The sequence below is a fragment of the Venturia canescens genome, chromosome 2, assembly GCF_019457755.1.
Source record: "Venturia canescens isolate UGA chromosome 2, ASM1945775v1, whole genome shotgun sequence".
Taxonomy (NCBI): domain Eukaryota; kingdom Metazoa; phylum Arthropoda; class Insecta; order Hymenoptera; family Ichneumonidae; genus Venturia; species Venturia canescens.
The window spans coordinates 20,137,387-20,158,713 of NC_057422.1; the positions used below are offsets into that span (position 1 = coordinate 20,137,387).

Below are 21,327 nucleotides of genomic sequence, written 5' to 3' on the forward strand. Positions count from 1 at the left end.
ATCACCGGAGGTGCTCCAAAAAAATAATAATAACAAATATAGAAAAAAAACAAATTGAAAAAAAATATCTCAACAGGGGACTCAGTTTTTCACAGTGTTTGATCCGAGGACTAACGATGTCCGGCTACTTTTTTTACACCTTGTTTTATATATTAATGACAGGATGTATTATTTATCCACCCACCGAGTTCGTGTCAGCTGGCCTAACCATAACAGATCTTTTTTCACCTTGGTTAGAGAGCGAGGACGAATTTTTCATACAATATCACTTAAAACGAAGTATTGTTACTCTCTTCGTACACTCGATGCTTCCTTTTGGTACGAACGTTTCCGATTTCTGGTTTCCAATGCCAAAATATTTTATGTTATAATCCAATGTTATCATCACGTGTGGATATGTTTTTTATCCGTTTATGTCAATAAGCAATGACCTCATTGCAATGCAGCAAGCCTCTTTTCTGTAGCATCTGAAATTCATTTCGAGTTACAAAACTGGAATATTTTGAAAAGTTTGAAAAACAGCGAATGAAACAAACATTTTTTGTTGTCTTTCGACGGTGCGAAATTTAATGTTGCCTAATTCTATTCAGAAAATTTTCTCAAATTTTTGATGAAACATTGCTGAAAAATGTATGCATTGATTCTCTTGATCAGTTCCACTATATTCTAAATAACAATATTGGTAGACACATTTAAGAACTTTGAATCATATTTTTTGTTATAAGGATATAGCCTGGGATTGGTATTCTTAGGCCATGTAGATGCTGCACAAATGTTTCTTGGAAAAGAGCATTCGCTCATTTTCACCCTGTCAATATGCGCCCTGATTGGGCCTATGTATACTTTACAAAAAGTTTTGGAATGGTCGGCGGACAATTGGGCCAGTCATCCCATTGGCAAACGTCTTTCCGCTTATTGCGATGGCGATTCTTCTTGGATGTCAGTAGCCTCCGACATCAACAGAGAGTACAGAAGGTAAGAGTAGTGCTCTAAAAACTTTGTAGTTGAGTCAATTGTTTTCTATTTTGAATATTTGTTTGCAGAATAGAATCAAGATTAGTTATAGTTACAAATAGCGTTACCAAGGTCGTTGCTACTGACAATTGGATCATCAAAGTGACACCTTATAAATTGCACGTCGCTCACCAAACGGATACAACTTTGATAGTGAATAGGAGCGACACGCATGCTATGTCTCCTGCTACCAGAGGCGAAGTTCAGTATGTCAATATTGAGGTAGGTTTGCTCATTGAAAAAATTTTTCAAATCGCAAAAGATATATTTCCTATTGAAGCATGCGACTTATTACTCTAAATTTATCAATGTGGAAATCGATAGAGAAAAGAGAACCTTATTCTGCAGTTGAACATAGCTATTAGAGGCTCAGATCACTTCCATTTTCAGGAGGTTGCTAAATATAAGATTAATATTTATTCAAAATTTGAAGTCCGAGTGGCTCTTTAATGACTAGACGTTCTTATTTTGGTTCAAAATTTGAGGGATTGAGACAAGTATATTTCAAAAATTATAAAAAGTAATTCGACAATAATTCATCTGGAAAAAATTAGGAAACTTGTTTTTTATGAAGAATTAATATATTCGTGGATTTTCTTTTTTTTAATATGAACCAGCGTATTCGTTTTGTATTTTATGGTACAAATCTTTGATGAAAATATTGTACAGAATTTTTTTTATAATTCGTTAAATAATTAGATACGAATATCAACCGGTTCACTGGTAGGTTTTTTTTTCATTTTTTGTGCCAAAACTGGCACGAGCCAATAAGTTACCAAAATTCACGAAAATTTGTTTCTGAAGGTTTTCGAGGTTGCTGATTCCATTCCTAAAATTAGTTTTTACTTACCTACCCTTGAAAGGGGTAAAAATATGAAGGTTGGAAGTGAAAATTTCAGATTTTTCAATGGCATGTTTTTATATCATATTTCATAAAAATTCCACGTTTTTTAGGATATTAGACTCTGTTATTGAAATAAAAAAAAACTCAATAACTGTAAAGTGGTGAATAATAAGGGTTGGGGGTGAAATTTTCAGATTTTAACTTCCAAGTTTTTATCCTATGAACATGAAAATTCCAAGTTTTTAGGATACTAGACTCTTTTAATGAGAAAAAAAAAACAAAAATTCACCATCTTTGAAGGGGTGAAAAATAAGGGTTGAGGGTGAAATTTTCAAATTTATATGGTATAAAAACTTGTAAGTGAAAAATGATGAAATAAGGAAATCCAAAAAGCTACTCCAAAATTCTTGCAACGTCATTTCATGTCCTTATTATTGAGAAAGCGTTGCAAATGTTGCACAAACGTTTCCAGGTGACGCCAAGAAGGCCGGGTACAGAAAAATTCAACATTAGGCTAAATGCCCTGGACTTCAAGGATCTGCAGGACCGCGTCTCGCGGCCTATAACAGTTTTGCCAAATGTCACGTTCCACAAAACTTTGCTGGATAGATTCATCGATACATTCAAGGAGCAGGTTGAACAAAATTCACGCTATCGCACTGAACAGGTACGTTAACAATTGCTCTAGCAAAAATGACAATGTACAAGTAGAGTCGGGAAAATAAACGTTTTATCATTCTTAGGAATTGGAGCAATGCGTTGGTTGTATGCAAGCGACGTCAAACGTAAAATTGACGAAACAGTGTGGCGATATGGGTCTCGATGGTGGTCCAAATGCTTGCGTTATGTGTTACTGTCGTCCTATGTGGTGTATAGATTGTATGGCAAAATGGTTAGTCATTTATTGATTGTAGTCTTCTTTTTTTTTCAAGAAACTAATAATTGAAAAAAATTTCTGTATTCGAACAGCTTTATTCAGATTGATTCAAAATATATAATTTTGTTTCAAATTTATTAGGTTCGCCACGAGACAAGACGAAAATGCCCCAGAAACTTGGCTCTCGTCCAAGTGCATGTGTCCTGTATGTCGAGCTAAATTTTGTATTCTCGATGTATGTTATTTGGACACGGTGAATCAATGACGCGACACCCGCCGGAAAAGATTTCGAACTCATCTTAGTCGTAAGCGAATTGAAAATGCGAGTGACGCGCGGTCAGTACCTCAAGAAAAGAAGAAAAATAATAGAAAATATATTTGTGATTGTTGATAAGAATGATTTTTGCCGGAAACCTCAAGAAACTGACGTGTTCAGTGTGCGAAAACCATTTAAAAGTTCGATAACTGACTGAAACCTGGAAAAAAAAACAAGTGAAATTTCGTTTGTTTTTCTCTTTAATTGATAAAGATATGAATTTCATTTTAATACGGAGGATAAATGAGAAATTCCATGTTTACTATTTAAGAGATTAATCTACATATTAAACACTCACTAAACGTACAATTCTTAATATTCGTCGATTTATTCAAATGATATTTAACGTAATTAACAAAACGATTGAAGGTGGTTAGGGCCATTATTGTTCTTTTGTTGAAGTAATGTATTGAACGGAGAAAAAATACCGTCGACAAAAGTTTAAACCCATGTATTACAACTGAACGATTCAAATGTGGACTGGCAAATTTTGATCGATCGGTGTACTTAAAACAAACGAAGAAAACAAAAGCATAATTTAATTGTCAATTGGTTTTGAATTCCTTCGTTTTTTCATTCTCCTTGCCACCCTACTGTAATTTGCAGTTTGCGAAGAGAATGTCACAGTGAAAACTTGATCGAAAACAGTTCCACCGTTACGTTTTCAGACTACCATGAGCCTTGGTGCAATGTTCATCGCCATAAGTTCTTGGAAAAGTAGTTTCGCCGCGTATGGCAATCTTATCTGCGATATTTGAGTTTTGTTTTTACACCCTTTGCATTCGAACGTATTGTTACGTAGATTTGCTATAGCTATAAGACCGCAAAAATTGCAGATGTGAATACGGTAAGGATCGGATACTTCGAAAAGACGTTCGCGCAGGAATTGGGCTGCTCCATGAGATATTTGACAATCACGTTCCATTTCACCGAACCGAAGACCACCGTCTCTGTAATGCGAAAAAAATTCTAATTTTATTTTCCGTTATCACAATCTTTATTACTGTCATCATTTCAACAAAAAAGTTTATCTAAAAATAATCAGCCAATATTTCTCCTTTACGAAACTTGAATACTAATTATTTAAAACTTTTTGTATCATCAGTTTGCAGATTTTATCTTATCTGTGCCCATAAGATTAATAACTTTACCAAAAACTTCTAGACAAAAGTTCAGCTAATAGTTAGTAAATTGAATTTAATGATAAAATTTACCTGGCTCTGCCTTCCATCGGTTGCCTGACGAGAATTTGTACGGGTCCTCTTGCTCGACTGTGAATTTTGTCATCAACCATATGCTTCAAACGCTGATAATAAGTAGGACCCAAAAAGACTTGGGCATTGATTTTTCGTCCGGTGTGCCCGTTGTACATAACTTCGTTGCCTCTCAATTGATAACCGTATTCTTGAAGAAGTGTCGAAATTTTTTGTACGTTTACAGCATCGTTAAAAGGAGTCGCGTCACCGATTTCTCCCTTATTGGCCGATACTTTGCCCTGAATACATTCGATTAAATGGCCGATCGTCATACGGGATGGAATAGCATGAGGATTGATTATGATATCGGGAGTGAGACCCTCGCACGAGAAAGGCATGTCTTCTTGTCTGTACTGAATACCACACGTTCCCTTCTGTCCATGACGCGATGCAAATTTGTCACCGATTTGAGGTATTCGAACGCTCCGGACACGAATTTTGCAAAATTTGTAACCTTCACTGTTCAACGTTAGCATAACTTGATCAACGATGCCAGTTTCACTGTTACGCAAAAATGTCGAAGCGTCTCGTTTCGTGAAGCTCTTTGTCGTGCTGTCCAACTGCGAAAGACAGGAAAACGAAAAAGTTGTGAAAAATTTTTCACGGAAAAAATACAAGTATCAATAGTTTCAAATTTTTTCAACAAAAATATTTTTAACATTTTTTATTCACGAGAACGGAAGTAATAGAATGTTCGAAATTTTAAGGAACTTCTTGACATCGATCCTTCGTTATCAATAAACTTTTGAGAAGAACGGACCGGGATTCATGACAAATATTTTTTTTAACATTTGTAATGCGATACTAGATAACTTTTTATATGAGCAGTAAAAGAGAACGTGGATAATTCCACGAGCAATTTGTGGCATTTCGGAATTAGGAATGCGTCCCGCGTGAAAAATTTGACTACACAATTGATGAGAAAACAAACTTCTGAACAAAATATTAAAATGATTGAAAACGAAGGAAACACTTTCAAAATATGATGAAATATTGAATATTTCAGGAATAATCTTGAAAAATATGGATAATCTCTTGAACGTACCTCATCGTCGGTTTCCGGGAGTGTGATTGTTTTTCCAATGACAACATCATCGCCGGACACACGAATACCGGGTGCAATGATACCATCGTCATCAAGTTTGTCGTAAATGGCATTGCGCATTCCTTGGCACGTTTGTCTCGTTGGTTTCTCGAATTGTTCCTCTTGATCACCGATTCTTTTGGACTCGGCGTCTTTGTAAGATCGATAAAACACCGATCGGAAGAAACCTCTTTCGACGGCGCTCGCGTTGAGAATAACACTGTCCTCCTGATTATATCCCGTGTAGCAAAGAATTGCTACAATGCTGTTTATTCCAGCTGGCAATTCTCGAAACCTGAGATACTCCATCGATCTAGTTGTTACGAGTGGTTTGTGGGGATAATAAAGTACGTGAGCCAGAGTGTCCATTCTAACGTGGAAATTCGTAATGTAAACTCCCATGGCTTGTTTACCCATAGCGCTCTGAAATTGATCAATACATAATTTTGTCATTTTCATGGTATTAATTAGATGTCTAAAATGGGAACCGAAAAAACGAGCTCGTTAAGCAGACAATGATTTTAGAAAAATATAAAAAATGAACAGTGATTTATTGCGTCAACTTACTTGATAAGTGTTTCTGGGGCTCTGATTGTGATCAGGGAAAGGTATGATAGAGGCGCATACACCGAGAATCATCGCCGGATGAATTTCGCAGTGAGTGTGAGTGGTACAGTAGGCTACATCTTTTTTCATGTTCAAGTCATCTGGTGACATAGCAATCATGACAGTTTCCTCTTCGAGAGTATCGATATATTCCACGACACCGCTGCTGACCAATTCCTGCCATCCGTCGTTGTTGTAGTCTCGTTCTTTGAGGACATCGATGTGACGTTTTTTGAGTAATAGTTTTTGTCCCTCGACGATAAGAAGAGGCCTACTGATTCTTCCGGCATCGGTATAAATTCTAATTTCGCGATCACGAATATCTCTTATCATGGAAACTTCAGAAACGATTATATCCATCTGTCTGCGTAGTTTTCTAAGAGTTGCCATTAATTGATCGGGATCACGATGGATTCCGACCCAACAACCATTGACAAATATTTTGGTCGCATCTGCTATAGCACTAGGCGCTATTTCTTCCAGATTTTCCATCGACCATTCCTCCAAGAACTCGAGAATCGGCGAAGGCTGAGAGCCAACGCTTATGTATGCCATAAGAGCGAGGTTTTTGACGAGACCGACAGCCGCGCCTTCGGGTGTTTCAGCGGGACAAAGCATGCCCCATAACGTATTGTGAAGCTGTCGAGGTTTTGCTAATTTTCCATCGCGACCTATCGGTGAATTGACTCTCCTAAGATGCGACAGGGTCGAGGCGAAAGTCAATCGATTCAATACTTGCGACACACCGGCTCTCGCCTGATGCGCTTTTTTCTGATCTCCCCAATTGCCCGTCGCCAACGAATAACGAAGACCGTCTGTTATTATTTTAGTTTTTATAGCGAGTTCCAAGTTGAAATCTTTCCCGCGATCGATGAATTTTTGCGCGTACATCCGAACTTCTTTCATGAGATTTTTAAACAATCCTCGAAACAGAAAAGCGAGCAACGGCCCTGCAAGATCCAGACGCTTGTTGCCGTAATGATCCCGATCATCGAGCTCCCTTCGACCCAATGATGCTGATAATAATCTGTGCACCATGTAACCCAAGAAATACGCCTTTTTCGTCTCACAAAAATCACTTATTCCCACATGAGGCAACATTTCCTTCTGTAATATTTCACGGGAATATTTGACACGACGATCTCTCGTTACACCTGGCCTCGCACCACGAGTACCGATGAAATTCAATGCGACGTTCTGTTCCTGTATTACAAACGCCTCGTCCAACGATGGTTTTACCATTTCCATCATTTCGGGATCGTCGAAATCGTAGATTATGTGCTCCAATATATCACGATCGGCGACGAAACCCAGTGCTCGGAAAACTATCATTATCGGTATTTCTTGCTTTATGTACGGTAATATCGCCACGATTCTTTGACCTATCGCTGATTTTTTTATGCTCTGGTAAAAAGTTAGCGTTTTAGAATTTCATTATTTATTTTATTTTAAATTTATAGATCGAGAGTTATTCATGATTCGATTGAACTTACTGCGCCACTTTTGGCCATCATGTTGATCCACAAAGTGGACGTTGGTCTGGAACTGTGCTCCAAGCAAGAACGAATCTCTGCTTTATATGCGTACTTTCCATCTTTCATACTGAAAACGTAAACTGTATTTGTCGCCATTTTTTCTTGAGCAATTAGTACCTGTTAAAAAATTTATTCAAAATTAGAAGTCAATTAATTTCAATTGTACAAATTTTGTTGCAGTCTCGTATAATTTGATGTATTCTAACATTACTTGGCACATACTTTCTCAGATCCGTTTATTATAAAATATCCTCCAGGATCCAGGGGACACTCATTCAATTCAGTCAAATCACGATCAGCCAACTGTGATAGTAAGCAATACTTTGATCTCAACATGATTGGAATTTTTCCAATAAAAGTTTTTTGGTGTTGAGTTTCTGGAAAGAAAAATGATTAATTAGGAAAACAATCAAAAAATTTTCAATTCTGTAAGTATGTTTGTAGTCAATAGTTCAACAACATTATCAAGTCCGACTTTAGTTTTGGAGGTAAATGCTACCACATAGTAGTAGAAAAATGCACTCCTCACTGTCTCGCCACTAGCCACTAGTATATCAAAAAAAATTTGATCAAATTCTTTTTGCACACCTGGTTTAGATATTTTTTCTCTCAAAACACTGAAAAGTCTCAACTATTTCCCTTCTACTTTGAATATTTAAAGACAAAATGGAATTGGAACAATCAAATGACGCTGAAGTTTGCAACGTTGCAGTCCAACGAAATGATCTAAAAAAACTCTCCAATAATTTCAGTAACTCTCCAATTCTGTTCTCTCTCGAATTTGCAATTCCTAGTTTTTCAGTCTGCACCAATACTTCGTGAAATAAAAAATTGGTGAACGGTAAATGTTTTTGTCGTTCATTTGATTGGACTCCAACGTTGCAAACTTCAGGGTCGTAACAATCAAATGTATTTTCAAGGGTATTGGGATACATGTCGAATTTATATCTAGTAGAGATATATTGGAGAACTAGTTCCTGTCACTAGCATAGGACAGTGATTGTATAAGTGGAATTCCTGTGCCAAACTTACCCAATCTTTCTTCATTATCTCTACCAATATCCTTGACGAGAGTTTTTGTGATATCAACATAAAGTGGTGCTGAATAAGTGAGGTTTCGTAATCGTGCTTCATTGGGCATCATGGGAGAAGGTGCACCGTCTTTTTCCCAGTGTGTGGGTTTAGATAAATAAATCTGTTCAAACTTCAGTAGATGACGATGGGGAAGTTCGATTTCTCCAGAAGTATGTTGAGCTTCGGCCTGGAGATCGATTTGGGGCGAATCTTCCACAATACGTTGAACTGACATTTCAATGAATTCATCAAAACTGTCGAGTTGTTGCCGTACCAAACCTTTCTCATCGAAATAAGCATTTATGACGATCCAACATGCTTCTTGCCATAAATTCGAGGATATTTCTTCGCTATCCGCCTCCTCGTATTGTTCTGTTGAAAAAAACGGAAGCCTCGCGTTTTTTAATTTTGTTTGTACGCCAAAAAGTGAGGTTAGAACCGGCTCATTCGAATATTCCATAATATCGTTGGTTGAACGAACATTCTGTAGAAAGTTTATTGTTTTTTCAATTTTATGAACTTACCATCTTCTGGAACGAACATCTTCGATAGGTTTTTTTATTATTATACAATTCTATACTAGTTTTTGTGACGCTATCACAAAATTGATAGGACTGTATTATGAGCGCAAAACTCGTAACTGCGTAACTTTGTAACTAAATACTAGAAGGCGAAACCACCTTCAGCACGACTGCAGCGCGTCTCTGTGGCGTTTGCTAGTATTTCACAGAGGATGTGACGACGACGTCGACACGATAATCTCTCTTCGCTACCATATTGATTTTTATTTGTTTACAAATCTTTTAATATTTGTTGTTGGGTGAGGGTTTTCCAGTAGTGAATCATCGTTTTTAAAAATAAATGACTAATAAACGCAGACTATATGTTGCCAGTTTTAGTAAGAAAAAACGAGTATGTTTTGGCACGATAAAACAGAATAAATACAAAAATAAAATAAATACAAAAATGGTAAATAAGAACAACAAAAGGTCTATATAAATGTAGAATCTTGGGTTCAAGTTTTATAAACCAGTTTTTCAATAATGATTCGTTGGTAAATATCGTGAAGGTAAGTTTAATTCAGACATTATCGTTCGAGGATAACTCGCAAAACTTTTAAATGGGTGTTTAATTTCGAAAAGGTGATTTTGCACCGAAATGTGGTAGCCAATAAAACAGTTCCCTACTTTTTCTTCGGCTGCTATTTGTGCAACCTTTTGATGATGCTCCGTGCAAGTCAGCGATGGCGACCAGAGGTCGCCTCTGGTCGCCATCGCTGACACGAAAACCTAGAAAATTTAGTTGTGGGCTATTGGGAAATTTGATTAAAAAGTGGAGTTGATTTAAATAAACTCTACTTTTTTGGGAACAACTTATATGTAGTTATATGTGGTAATTGTAAGATCAATTCAGAGTAATCATATTTTTAAGGTACTCCTTTCGCATGACCGTATTTTTTGGTGGCACGTATTGGGGCACTCGAAACTTGAACTGATTCCTAACCACTAAGGAGTTACTTTCAAGGAGGGTAGATCACGAAATAAAAATAATCAGAATTTGATCAAATTTGGTGATAACATTCTTTGGCATCGAGTATACAAATACAATTTTTTTCAAATTTTTTTACCATATGGTTGTCGAATAATTGAGCGTTGAATCGAACTTTTTATGCACGAGATGTATAACTGCGTATATATGTAAACTCTATGCTTATACACGTGAACTTTAGTGTTCAACTAGGCAAGTCACAGACGCGCGCTCCGCGCACGTCATCATCTTGCACAGCGTAATTTTTTATTTATTTTTACCAGGATTAATAATTCAACTCATTAATAACTATTGAGTCACTATTGAAAGGATGTCCAATTCGAAGAATTTTGGAGAAATCGAGTCGAGCAAAACGCTATCGAGAAAATGTCAAAGATGGTTTGAATATTACACTGAAGTTTGCAACGTTGGAGTTCAACGAAATGATGTAAAAAAGCCTTCAATAATTCGAGTAGTTCTCCAATTTCGTTCTCTGCCGAATTTGCAATTCGTAGTTTATTAAGCTGCACCGATACTTCGTGAAATAAAAAATGAGTGAATTACGAATGTTTTTTTCATTCATTTCGTTGGACTCCAACGTTGCAAACTTCAGTGTCGTGTTTGAATTCCAAGCTGTCATTTTGACAGGACGGGTGAACGTTGTTTTTTCCGAATGAATTTAGCCCCACGATGCTCGTGTTTCAAGAACCAATCGGAATCACGGAAAAACGACGACAATATGAACAGCCAATTCACGCGTCACAATCTTACTTTATAAAAAGGGATTACTCGAGAGCTATGTGGTAGAGAAATCTAAAAAAATTTATATGTCTTATACATTTTTAAAGAATACATTTACTAAATTTTATTAAATTCTCATGATTTTGAAATTCTTAATATTTTTAACATGGTTTAGCATAAAGGTAACTACTGTACTGCATGCTAGTCAAATGAGCACTAAATTTTCAAAACGCTTCTAGACCAAGTTTAACTTACCGATTTAATGTATTGTTAGTGGATTTGTATTATAGCATATCTTATTAAGATTTAATAGTATATTACAACCCTAGGCCCGAAAGTTGGATTTCCTGGCATCTAACATTAGGGCCGTGGGTTGTATACTATTTTTTTTGATCCCGTAGCCGAAAGTACGTTCAATAATTACTAGCAATCGTGAGGGGGGGCGCCCGCCCGACTTTTGCAGGACCGAGGCGAAGCCGAGGTTTTGCTGGTCGGGGCGGGCATTAAAAACATAAACAAAAAGTAAAAAAACACACACGAAAATATCACACAATAATACAACAATATTATTAGAACAAATAAACAATTCGCTGATAAATGTTTGATTTAAAGTCTCATGATAGTTAACAATTTCTATATGAATATTTCCCGCTATACTTGACAATTTATATGAATATGTGCTGCTTTCCTATGAACCTGGAATCTGGAAATACAACATTATTCCGGACGACCATATTCATTTTATTAGTCCGGTCACATTATTTTCTGTTTTTGCATCTGGACGAACAAATGTATGTTATTCGTCCTGGTTTAAGGCAGTATAGCGCATAACATGAATGATGAAAGCTACGCTATACGCGCCCGCTTCAAGCAAATGCTCTTCCCGGCCTGAAATGCGGCCGGAAAGTTCGTACTTTCGGCTAGGGGAGCAAGAAAAAATATTAAAAACGCTAGTTTTGCAAAAGCATCAACTGATAAATGTAAATTTCCACGCTGACACATTTTCACTGGTATTTTTTAAAGAATCATTTGGGTTTTTTGATCGATTTTATTGCAACAAGTCTCATTTTGTTCCTCAACTGCTCCTCTATGAATCTAGCATGTAGTTGTTTTTTTAACTTGGTCGTTTCACTGTTGCAGCTAATTGTTCATTAAGTGAAAAAATTTTTTCATTCATAATTTCTGAAGGAATGAGTTTAAAGGAAAATCTACGTGGTGAATTGGTAGAGGATCAGTTGAGAAACAAAATGAGACTTGGTGCAATAAAATCGGTTAAAAAATACAGATGACTCTTTGAAAAATACCTGTAAAAATGTGTCATCATGGAATAGTTTCGGTACAGGCGATACAATGTTGCCATGCTAAACCATGCTAAAAACATAAAAAATTTCAAAAAGTTCAGAATTTTATAAAATTTGGTGAACATATTCTTTAGTGCCAAATTTGACAATACAAATTTTCTAAGATTTTTCTTCTACACAGTTATCGAGTAATTGATCACTAAAGTTCACGTGTATAAGCATAGCGTTTCCATATATATAGATATACATTCCAGGCATAAGAAATCTGCTTTAATGCGTAATTACTCGATAACTAAGTAGAAGAAAATTTTGAAAAAAATTGTGTTTTCACACTCGATGTTGAAGAACATTATCACCAAATTTAATAAATTTCTTAATATTTAGACTTCTGTACTGAAACTCCTTAAGAGCATGGATCAGTCGACTAACCTCACCTCGAATTTTCGAAATGAAAATTCTCCGCTGTCGTTTGACTAATCAAAAAAAGGCTCTGTCAGCGGACGCGAAAAGATGGCAAAAATACACTGACAGGGGCTTTTTTTTATTGATCGAACCGTGTCGAACATATTCAAATTCGAAAATTGCAGCTATCTCTCTCGCACTCACGGTGGCGAGATAGCGATTGCTCCATCGCCTTAAGATATTCCTTTCGCATGACCGTATATTTTTTGGGGGCGCAAACTAGGGCACTCGAAATTTGGACTGTTTCCTAACCTCTGAAGAGTCGCGGTTATATGGGAAAAGCTTCTGCTTTTGCCATTTCTCCAACACTTTTATCGTTAATATCTCTTTAAAAATTCGGTAACCTTTCATTTTTATCGTCGGTATGGATTTCTTATATTTTTTTCTACCTGAGAGACAGTTCGTATCAGGAACTTAGATTTATTCAGTATATGAATTATCGAATAGAAATGTGGTGATGATGAAATGAAATATAAGCTCCCGTATAAATTTTACGATTTTTTAAGTTTTCATTCTTTATTAAATGTTCGATAACCTGACCTGAAATTTCGCCAATCTATTTGCATGCACTTTTGCTTTACTGTAATTTAGAATCAGTTATTTGTAGAATATTCGGGTTTGTGAAAGGAATACCTGAAATAATACAATGCTAGTCGTATGAAAACCTTCCAGGATTATTGTTCCTTTCCCCACCGTCACGCAGGGATAGATTCGCTTATCCCCTCCAAGGGCTTGCACGAAAGAGCGAATTGCATGGCTCTACCAGAAGAGGGAAAATAAAGTATGAAAAATGGAAAGATTAAAAATAGGAAGTGAATGGATAAGAATGAAGAAAAATAACAAAATAAATGAATAATGATTTAAAATAGCCGTCTCTTATTCCTTTCATCCGCATTTCTTTCTGTTGATTATCTGTATCGTTCGAGTGATTGTAGATGAAACAAATATTATTCATGTAGCATCACGGAGGGAATTTACTATAGTAGCGTGACAATAATTCTTGCGTACTATTTCGTCGAATGTTCCATGCGAGTTCAGCACGGACACGTTCGTCGTTATATGTTTTTCCCGTGAAGTTCTTTTGAGCTTGGACACCGTATATCGAATATGCGATATCACGGAATTTTCTGAGCCATCAGACATAGGACGAAAAAAAATTAAATAATTTTATGTTGAAATGATTTGGTTGGATTAGAAAAGTTAGTCTAACTAATTGAAGTTCGTTAGTCCAAACAAAAATTAACTCCACTCAAACGCTTCATTTTATTTATTATTTTTATGGTTCAAATATGAATCTCAAATAAATTTTGTTGGATAAACTGATTTGATTTGTTAACTAAGATTTTTGATGCAACAAAAAAAATTGGGCAATCAGCAAAATCCTTTTCACAGAAGTTCAAGAACAAACGTCCGAGTAATATTTACTCAGTGTGGAATTTATTTTGCAAAATCATGTTATTTTAGATCCGATAAAAAATTTCTCCACAAGCCGAGCGGTGACTGCTTTTTCGGTTACCGAAAGCTCTATTGAGAAATGAAGAAAGATTTTTTGTGTGGAATCGCCACCTTGTTGAATTATTTTTAACCTTGCGGTACTGGAGAATTTTAAAATTGGTGGAAGGAGTTGTAAAATCGTGTTGCACCGGAAGTTTGGATTCTCGGGGCCTCCATACAGGGGCACGTGTTTTCCGGAGCGTCTAATTGGCAAGTCTTCGGGCAAATATACGTGCGAAGAAAGCAGAAAATATGGGTGGAAGATGAGAATCGGGCTCGAGGAAGGTGCGTCCTCGTGTTTATATCTCTTCGAAGACGGCAGATGGTCCGGTCGTGATTGCAGCTGCCCATCGAGGTGGAGAACACCCAGCACCTGCCCTGTCTCTCCTCTTCGTTCGTGATCTTGGACCATCCTTTCATCGAATATTCTCCTGTCCACCGGGTTTTCTTATCGCAACATCACGAATCAGTGCACACGATCGCCACACGCCTGCAGTTCCTTGGATTTTCTGTCCTCTTATCGAGTTCAATTTTTATTTATTTTGACGGATGATAAGAATTTTCGATAAGATTCCATTCGCATGTTCCCTGCGGGTACCCTTCCGAATGTGCATTAGGATACGGTTCACTGATACTAATTCACAGCTGCTCGAGTCATTTTTTTGTTAAGGGGTTATCTCGCCCCAGAGTCTATTTATAAAAAGCACACTCCCTTAAATGTTATTTTCCATAAAAAGTGGCTTACTTTCTGGTAAATTTGAGAATAGCGGAAAACATGAAGCTCTGGAAGTAGATTAATGGGGTATATGATGATGCCATTTGAGTCGAAAATATTGGAAATATTGGAATCGGCGTGGGAAATGCAAGTATGGAAGGAAAATCATAATAATGTGTGGATGGAACAATCCATTTGGGAGTTCAATCGTCGAATGTAAACTTTTCGAGAAGTAGAAAAGCGAATTCGTCTGAAACGCCCATCGATTGCACGTTGTTAATTCAATTATCACGACTTTCAAACATCTCGTATAACAAGCGAATCGAGAAAAAATGAAATGGAATAAAAATTGTGACATAACCAGGAGCACGATATTTCGGGAGGAAATTACGTCCGTTTTGACATGAAAGAGGCAGGCATAAATCACGTTGTCTCTGGGCAGTCGGTACACAACATGTTTATGTGTTTTTGTTGTCTCGATGGGAAAGTTCATTGTATCTGTATTGAAAGATTGATTGGCGAGGTTTATAGAAAAATTGAAGTGGATGAAATTGGGGAAACGTTCGATGGCGAACGTTGGCTGGTATTGGCTCGTTGGGAAAATCGCGAGCGGATGGCTCGGGTGAATTGGTCGTCGAGGGACCATAATTAATCCTCGGCAATGTGCCAAATCCGGTTTGAGGGATGGGTCAGGCGCAAGAGTAGAATATGGAGGGAGATGATTCTCGGGAATGCGCATGCAACCAGCGATACAGGACGGTGAACACTAACGTGCACACGAAGCGGGAGTGCGGGAGGGAATCCTCTCGAGCTATGGCAGAGAACGAAAAGAGACGATTGGCACGCGCTGTTGACGTCTCTCTTTTGCTCTATCGTCGCCAGGACTTTATAGAAGGAGATACGCAGAACGAGTAAATCAGAGGAACAGAGATATCAAGAACCGAAGGCAGGTAGGCCGGTTGCGTGAGAAAGAGAGAGCGAGATCGAGGGTGGGCGGGAGCGGGAACGAGAGATAGGGCCACGTCTCTGGGCTCGAAACCTGACAGGTGGTGGTTGGGAATCGACACCGCTCCCAATCCCTACGAAACGAGCTAACGAGCTGTCAAATGTCTCGCGGCCGAGCGCGCGCAATAATTTCGTCCAAGGGTTGAAGCCATCGGTGTCCACGCACCGGGTGTCCCAGAATTTAATGTTGAACCTGTGGAATTCAGATTCGCTAGGGAATCGTGCGTTGAAAAGCGTTCGGATGTTTTACGTTTGGATCAACCGTTGAGGAATTATGAATTGTTAGGGACGATCACCCAATCGCCTGCGGTAGACCGTCCTTGCCAGCGCACGTGTTATCGGCCAGACTTTCATACGTACCGTAGCAGTTTATTAGCCCTTCGTCAGATTGCAGAATCGTTTCAGGAAACCTCCGATTCGTAGACTCATCATAGCCAATCTATTTCCGTTGTTAGATGATTGTGAAGTTTGAGCTACTCTGTGTAGATGAACCTCGATGAATTTTAAATAGGACGAGCGAATTTCCCAGCGTCTGGTCTAAGCTGTTAACCCTCTCAGACCGAGACCTATTTCGCGTTGACGGAAAATGATTCCCTTCATAATTTTATCTCAAAATACTTTCTAGTTTCCGAATCCATTGTGACATTTCGGTTTTTTTGTTGGGAAATATGAATTTTTGAATGTTCGCTGCGCGCAGCACCAGGTCCTTGGGGAGCAAAATCAGGAAAATTTACGAATTAATCTAGCACCGAATACCTTAAATACATCATATTAGCTTCCCTTTGAAAGGAAATAACGTTTGGAGTACGAAAAAAAATTTATACCCACTTTTCTTTTGCGATAACTAAAGCACCTTTTCACACAACGCCAGCTCAACATGAAACGCCGACTTCATATTGATATTTCGATGAGTTAAAGCAGTTTATCTCTTGGTTTAGGAGTATCTAAGGTGCAATCTAACCTTGCTTGATTGAAATAGGCAGTTAGAACCCCGACCTTACTGACCGATGCAGTTTCATTGGGCCTGGAAGCGCGTGCTGCGTAGAAGCAACATACGGTCCGAGAGGGTTAATTCTTACGGAAGGGTTAAAAGTGTCGGCAGTTCAAGCCTCACGTATATTTCTATGTTCAATCGAATATCATTTTGCGCCATACAGTTTCTTCGGGTTCTTTTTTTTAGTTTTGTGACCACCGACTTTCTCAACTTTTGATGTTATTTAATAAGAATTTTCGCATGACGTTCCTATCTCGAGGAATGTAGAAATTTAAAAAAAAACGACGAATCAGTCGAGCGATTGTTGGGATTTAGTATCCAACAGACTAACAGCAAAGTTGAAAAAAAACCGTAACGTAATTCTTCCATTTCGATATGTTGATACACGAGCTCTTTTCTCTCCCTCCGTCGAAGTGCTTTGTAAAAAGCAATTTTCAAATACCTACGCAACTTGACGCTTATCGCTGGGGGGCATAGACCCTTTGCTCTTTGTTCAAGTGCACCTCAAACACTTGAGATCCATGCGAGCTTTGCTTCAACGATCGATTGGACTGTTGTCACGATGCGTTTGGGTCCATCAAAGTAGCGGCGTCAAAGGGACGCTGGGCATTTTCATATCACTCTCGAAAAATATTTTATTACGGATACCAAAGACTCGGAGAGATTGCGTGTGCCTCTAGCCAAGGACATCTTTGCGCGTAGGACGTAGAAGTTTCGATGACTTTGATCGACCATCAAACAAATTCTCTGACTAAATTTTCTTTGCGACAAGCTTGCATAGATCGAAAATAAAAGTACAGTTGGCAAAAAGTGCCAATCTGCAAATCAAAGCAAACGAAAATCCGGCCGAAACGCAACTTCAAATTCGTTTTTCAATTCACTAATTGTGATGGAAGGAGAAGCTTTCGTTGACCGGAATGCTCGCCGGAATGGGAGTGCGAGATGAAGAATGGGGACTGGGATCATTTGTAGGATTTTCAGAGTTCCTTTTTTTTTTTTAACTTCCGGAGAGTCGAATTATGCCGAGTTCGAATACGATGTGTTTTATTTATTAATATGTAGAAACCGCTGGCATCGACAAAAATATATAGTGTGAGTATATACGACTCTGGCGGTCTCCCAAATTGAGCAGCAATTCTTGTTCCCAGACCTCGAGTACTCATTGTGGTTCATCGGAGCGTGGAGCGGGAGGTCATTTTTCCGAACAATACGTGTTCCTAGCCGAGTTTACTCACAGGAATTGTTTGAAAAGGCCGCATGCATCGACTAGGTTCGCTGCTGCATTTTTCCTGTTCCCGAGTGCATTTACGATACATATTGGCTAAAACGGCCACAGACATGATGAGAAAGGCAGGAGAGAGCTGAAATGAGGAGGGGTCGTAAAAATAATATAGAAAATTGGATGGGGAATAGGAGGATGGAATCATAAAAAACGAAGGAATGAAATACATCGGGAAACTGAAATCACCAATAGAGAATCGAAAAATGTTCTACTTTCTGTTTTCAAAGCATACCATACGATTTTTAGCGCAACATTTTTTGTCTTCTTCCTCTCCGTATATACCTTATCAGGTTTTCAGAAGTCCAACCTATAACGCGTTGATCCCACTTATCGCTTCCCATTATCTGCTCGCAGCCTCTCTTTCCTAGTGCTTTATTACCGTTAAATATTTGCACGAGGGCCCAGGGAAACTGTGAAAACTCCTGCTATTTTTTTCACCATGTTTTAGTGGGTCTGGGAGATCAGAATTTCCGGAAACCCTGTTTATACCGTTCAGGGATTAACCCTCTCGGACCGTATGTTGCTTCTACGCAACACGCGCTTCCAGGCCCAATAAAACTGCATCGGTCAGTAAGATCGGGGTTCTAACTGCCTATTTCCATGAAGCAAGGTTAGATTGCACCTTAGATACTCCTAAACCAAGAGATAAACTGCTTTAACTCATCGAAATATCAATATGAAGTCGGCGTTTCGTGTTGAGCTGGCGTTGTGTGAAAAGGTGCTTTAGTTATCGCAAAAGAAAAGTGGGTATACATTTTTTTTCGTACTCCAAACGTTATTTCCTTTCAAAGGGAAGCTAATATGATGTATTTAAGGTATTCGGTGCTAGATTAATTCGTAAATTTTCCTGATTTTGCTCCCCAAGAACCTGGTGCTGCGCGCAGCGAACATTCAAAAATTCATATTTCCCAACAAAAAAACCGAAATGTCACAATGGATTCGGAAACTAGAAAGTATTTTGAGATAAAATTATAAAGGGAATCATTTTCCGTCAACGCGAAATAGGTCTCGGTCTGAGAGGGTTAACGGATGGCCGGCACTGGTTGAGCGGTCACCCATCCAAGTACTGGTATCGCCCATCGCCCGAAGCCTCTTTAGCCGGGAGATGGCCGAAGCTACGCAGAAATGTGGCCACGTATTTACTATACTTTATCGATCGCCAGTTATTTTCTATAGAAGTTTTCTTACTTATTCTGCAATCAACGATTACTACTTGAGTACAGAAAACATAAAAATTGAATCGTTGCAATATTCGTATGATAATAATACGATTCCGATCTCATTTCATCTGCATCGTTTCCTGTGAATTATTTCCACTGGATTCAACAAGTATTCTTGACATTGATTCCCGGAACGTTTAATAAAATAGTAATTCCATTTGATCACATTACCCGCTTTGATTCGAGACTCATGGAGTGTCGAGTACCACGGAGAGGTTTTTGCCAACGAACTTTGGCAAAGCGTTGTTAGGTATTCGTGTATACATTGATCACAAAATTTGATTGTAGCTCTCGGAATGCTACGTTCCATCGAAATGACGCTATTTACTGGATTTTTAAAGACGTGAAAAACATTGAAAATCGGTCAGGCGACAAGCACTTTTTTAATTATTTCTGTACAGAGTCAGAGCGTCGCCTAAGTGGTTCTTGTTTCGAGGTATGTACGTCTGTTTGGCTCGAAGCAATCCGAGTAATGTGCAGAAATTCCCGCAATATCTTCTTTCCGAACGAGCCTATGATGAAGGGAGATTCTGATAGGAGAATCAGTGCTAGAAGAGAAATGCATCGACGTCTGTGGAAACGAGGAAATAGACAAGGGGACAGGAGAGCAGGGATATTTGCTTCGGTATAACGCTCGATCATTTTCACATGCTCGCGTGTAATGGTATGTGGCTTTGTAGAATGACTTTATGTGGTATAAAATAGTTGGAGTCCCACTCCATTCTTGATAACGTCCGAAAATAACGATCGAACAACTCGATCGATAACAAACTGAAAAAGTACAGGAGAAGCCTGCAATCCGAAAGAGCATTGCATCGGAGCGCTTGATGAAAACCGCAAAACAATTCTTCCGTCTATCACTCTTGTAAGCATTATAAATTGCTCTCGTACTTTCTCATTCCTTTCTTCCACTCATATTTTCATATTTCTATCCTATTCCCCAGTGAAATACCACTGAAAACCGTCTACGAGTATTTCTATAAATTAAAAACTCCTCTCCGTGCATTCACTACCGAAGACCACATTCATCCTGAACCGTATAAATAGAATTCACATTTTCTTAGAGCGTAAACCTCGAGCTCTCGTGGAAAACCTGAGGAAATACATTTTCCATGAATTTTTCCGTGAACAAGTAGATAACACGCGTGATATGTTGCAGATATTCGCTTGAAGCAATGATAAACAGCCATGCATACCTACAGTTTTCTGCTCACCTCTAATAGACATAGAATTCCCACCACTTGTTTATTTATAGTCGGAGATTAAATACGGTTCAATTTACCAGGTCGAATTACACGCTTTCGTCTGTATTTCCCTCCGAAAAATTGCTTTGTTTCCTGATATAAACTATCGTAAGCTTTTTATCAAACCCGATTGGCGTCACCGAAATTTTCGTTTTATTTCAGCCGAGCCACGAGCTGAGAATAGCTTTGAAATGATTTTTCTGCGAGAGAGAAATATCTGCCAAAATTGGCTACCAGTTAGCGTCTGTCTGTGCGATAGTGAAACGTCAGAAAGGCAGATAGTGGTGAGGTGGGTGGTGAGAAAGGTGCACTCGATCCTTCCTATCTTCGTTTGGAGCGCGCGTGAACTAAAGGCCAGACGACGAGGACGACGGCGACAACGGGGTATAAATCTCAGACGCCAATAAAGCTCCGGAGGTCCGAAAGATCTTGCGCGCTTCCAAGAGTTACGAGGCGACGTGGATTTTAAGCGGAGTCCGGGGACACCGTTGATCCCGGTGAGCGGAGGCCTCAGGGATTTCCAACTTGCCACTACTGCAATATGCAATTCTTGGTTATTAACGAAATTTATGTGTTGACAACTTGTATACTAGAAAATTCATATTCGACGTGTTTATTCTTTCATCTTTGTGCGACGACGTACGACAACTCGATCTGCTCAAAAATGCAGTAATTAAAATTTTATAAATCAAGCTGCATTCATTCAGTAATAGTCTAAAGTGACATTTACCCTGAC

At 38.4% G+C, this 21,327-nt stretch overlaps 2 protein-coding genes across 2 annotated transcripts; one reads left to right on the top strand and one right to left on the bottom strand.

The window, feature by feature from the left end:
* Positions 1-19: 19 nt before the first annotated feature.
* Positions 20-3,600, top strand: LOC122407320 (E3 ubiquitin-protein ligase TM129). Its single transcript, XM_043413451.1, has 6 exons — positions 20-318; positions 726-975; positions 1,044-1,236; positions 2,331-2,525; positions 2,602-2,750; positions 2,877-3,600. Exons 1-6 carry the CDS (start codon positions 117-119, stop codon positions 2,998-3,000), a joined length of 1,113 nt encoding a protein of 370 aa, XP_043269386.1. The 5' UTR covers positions 20-116; the 3' UTR covers positions 3,001-3,600.
* Positions 3,356-9,262, bottom strand: RpII140 (RNA polymerase II subunit RpII140). Its single transcript, XM_043413450.1, has 8 exons — positions 9,131-9,262; positions 8,565-8,978; positions 7,755-7,909; positions 7,491-7,649; positions 5,959-7,401; positions 5,353-5,814; positions 4,266-4,867; positions 3,356-4,001 (listed from the first exon to the last, which is right to left on the bottom strand). The coding sequence occupies exons 1-8, from the start codon at positions 9,147-9,149 to the stop codon at positions 3,716-3,718; spliced, it is 3,540 nt and encodes a 1,179-aa protein (XP_043269385.1). The 5' UTR covers positions 9,150-9,262; the 3' UTR covers positions 3,356-3,715.
* Positions 9,263-21,327: the final 12,065 nt, after the last annotated feature.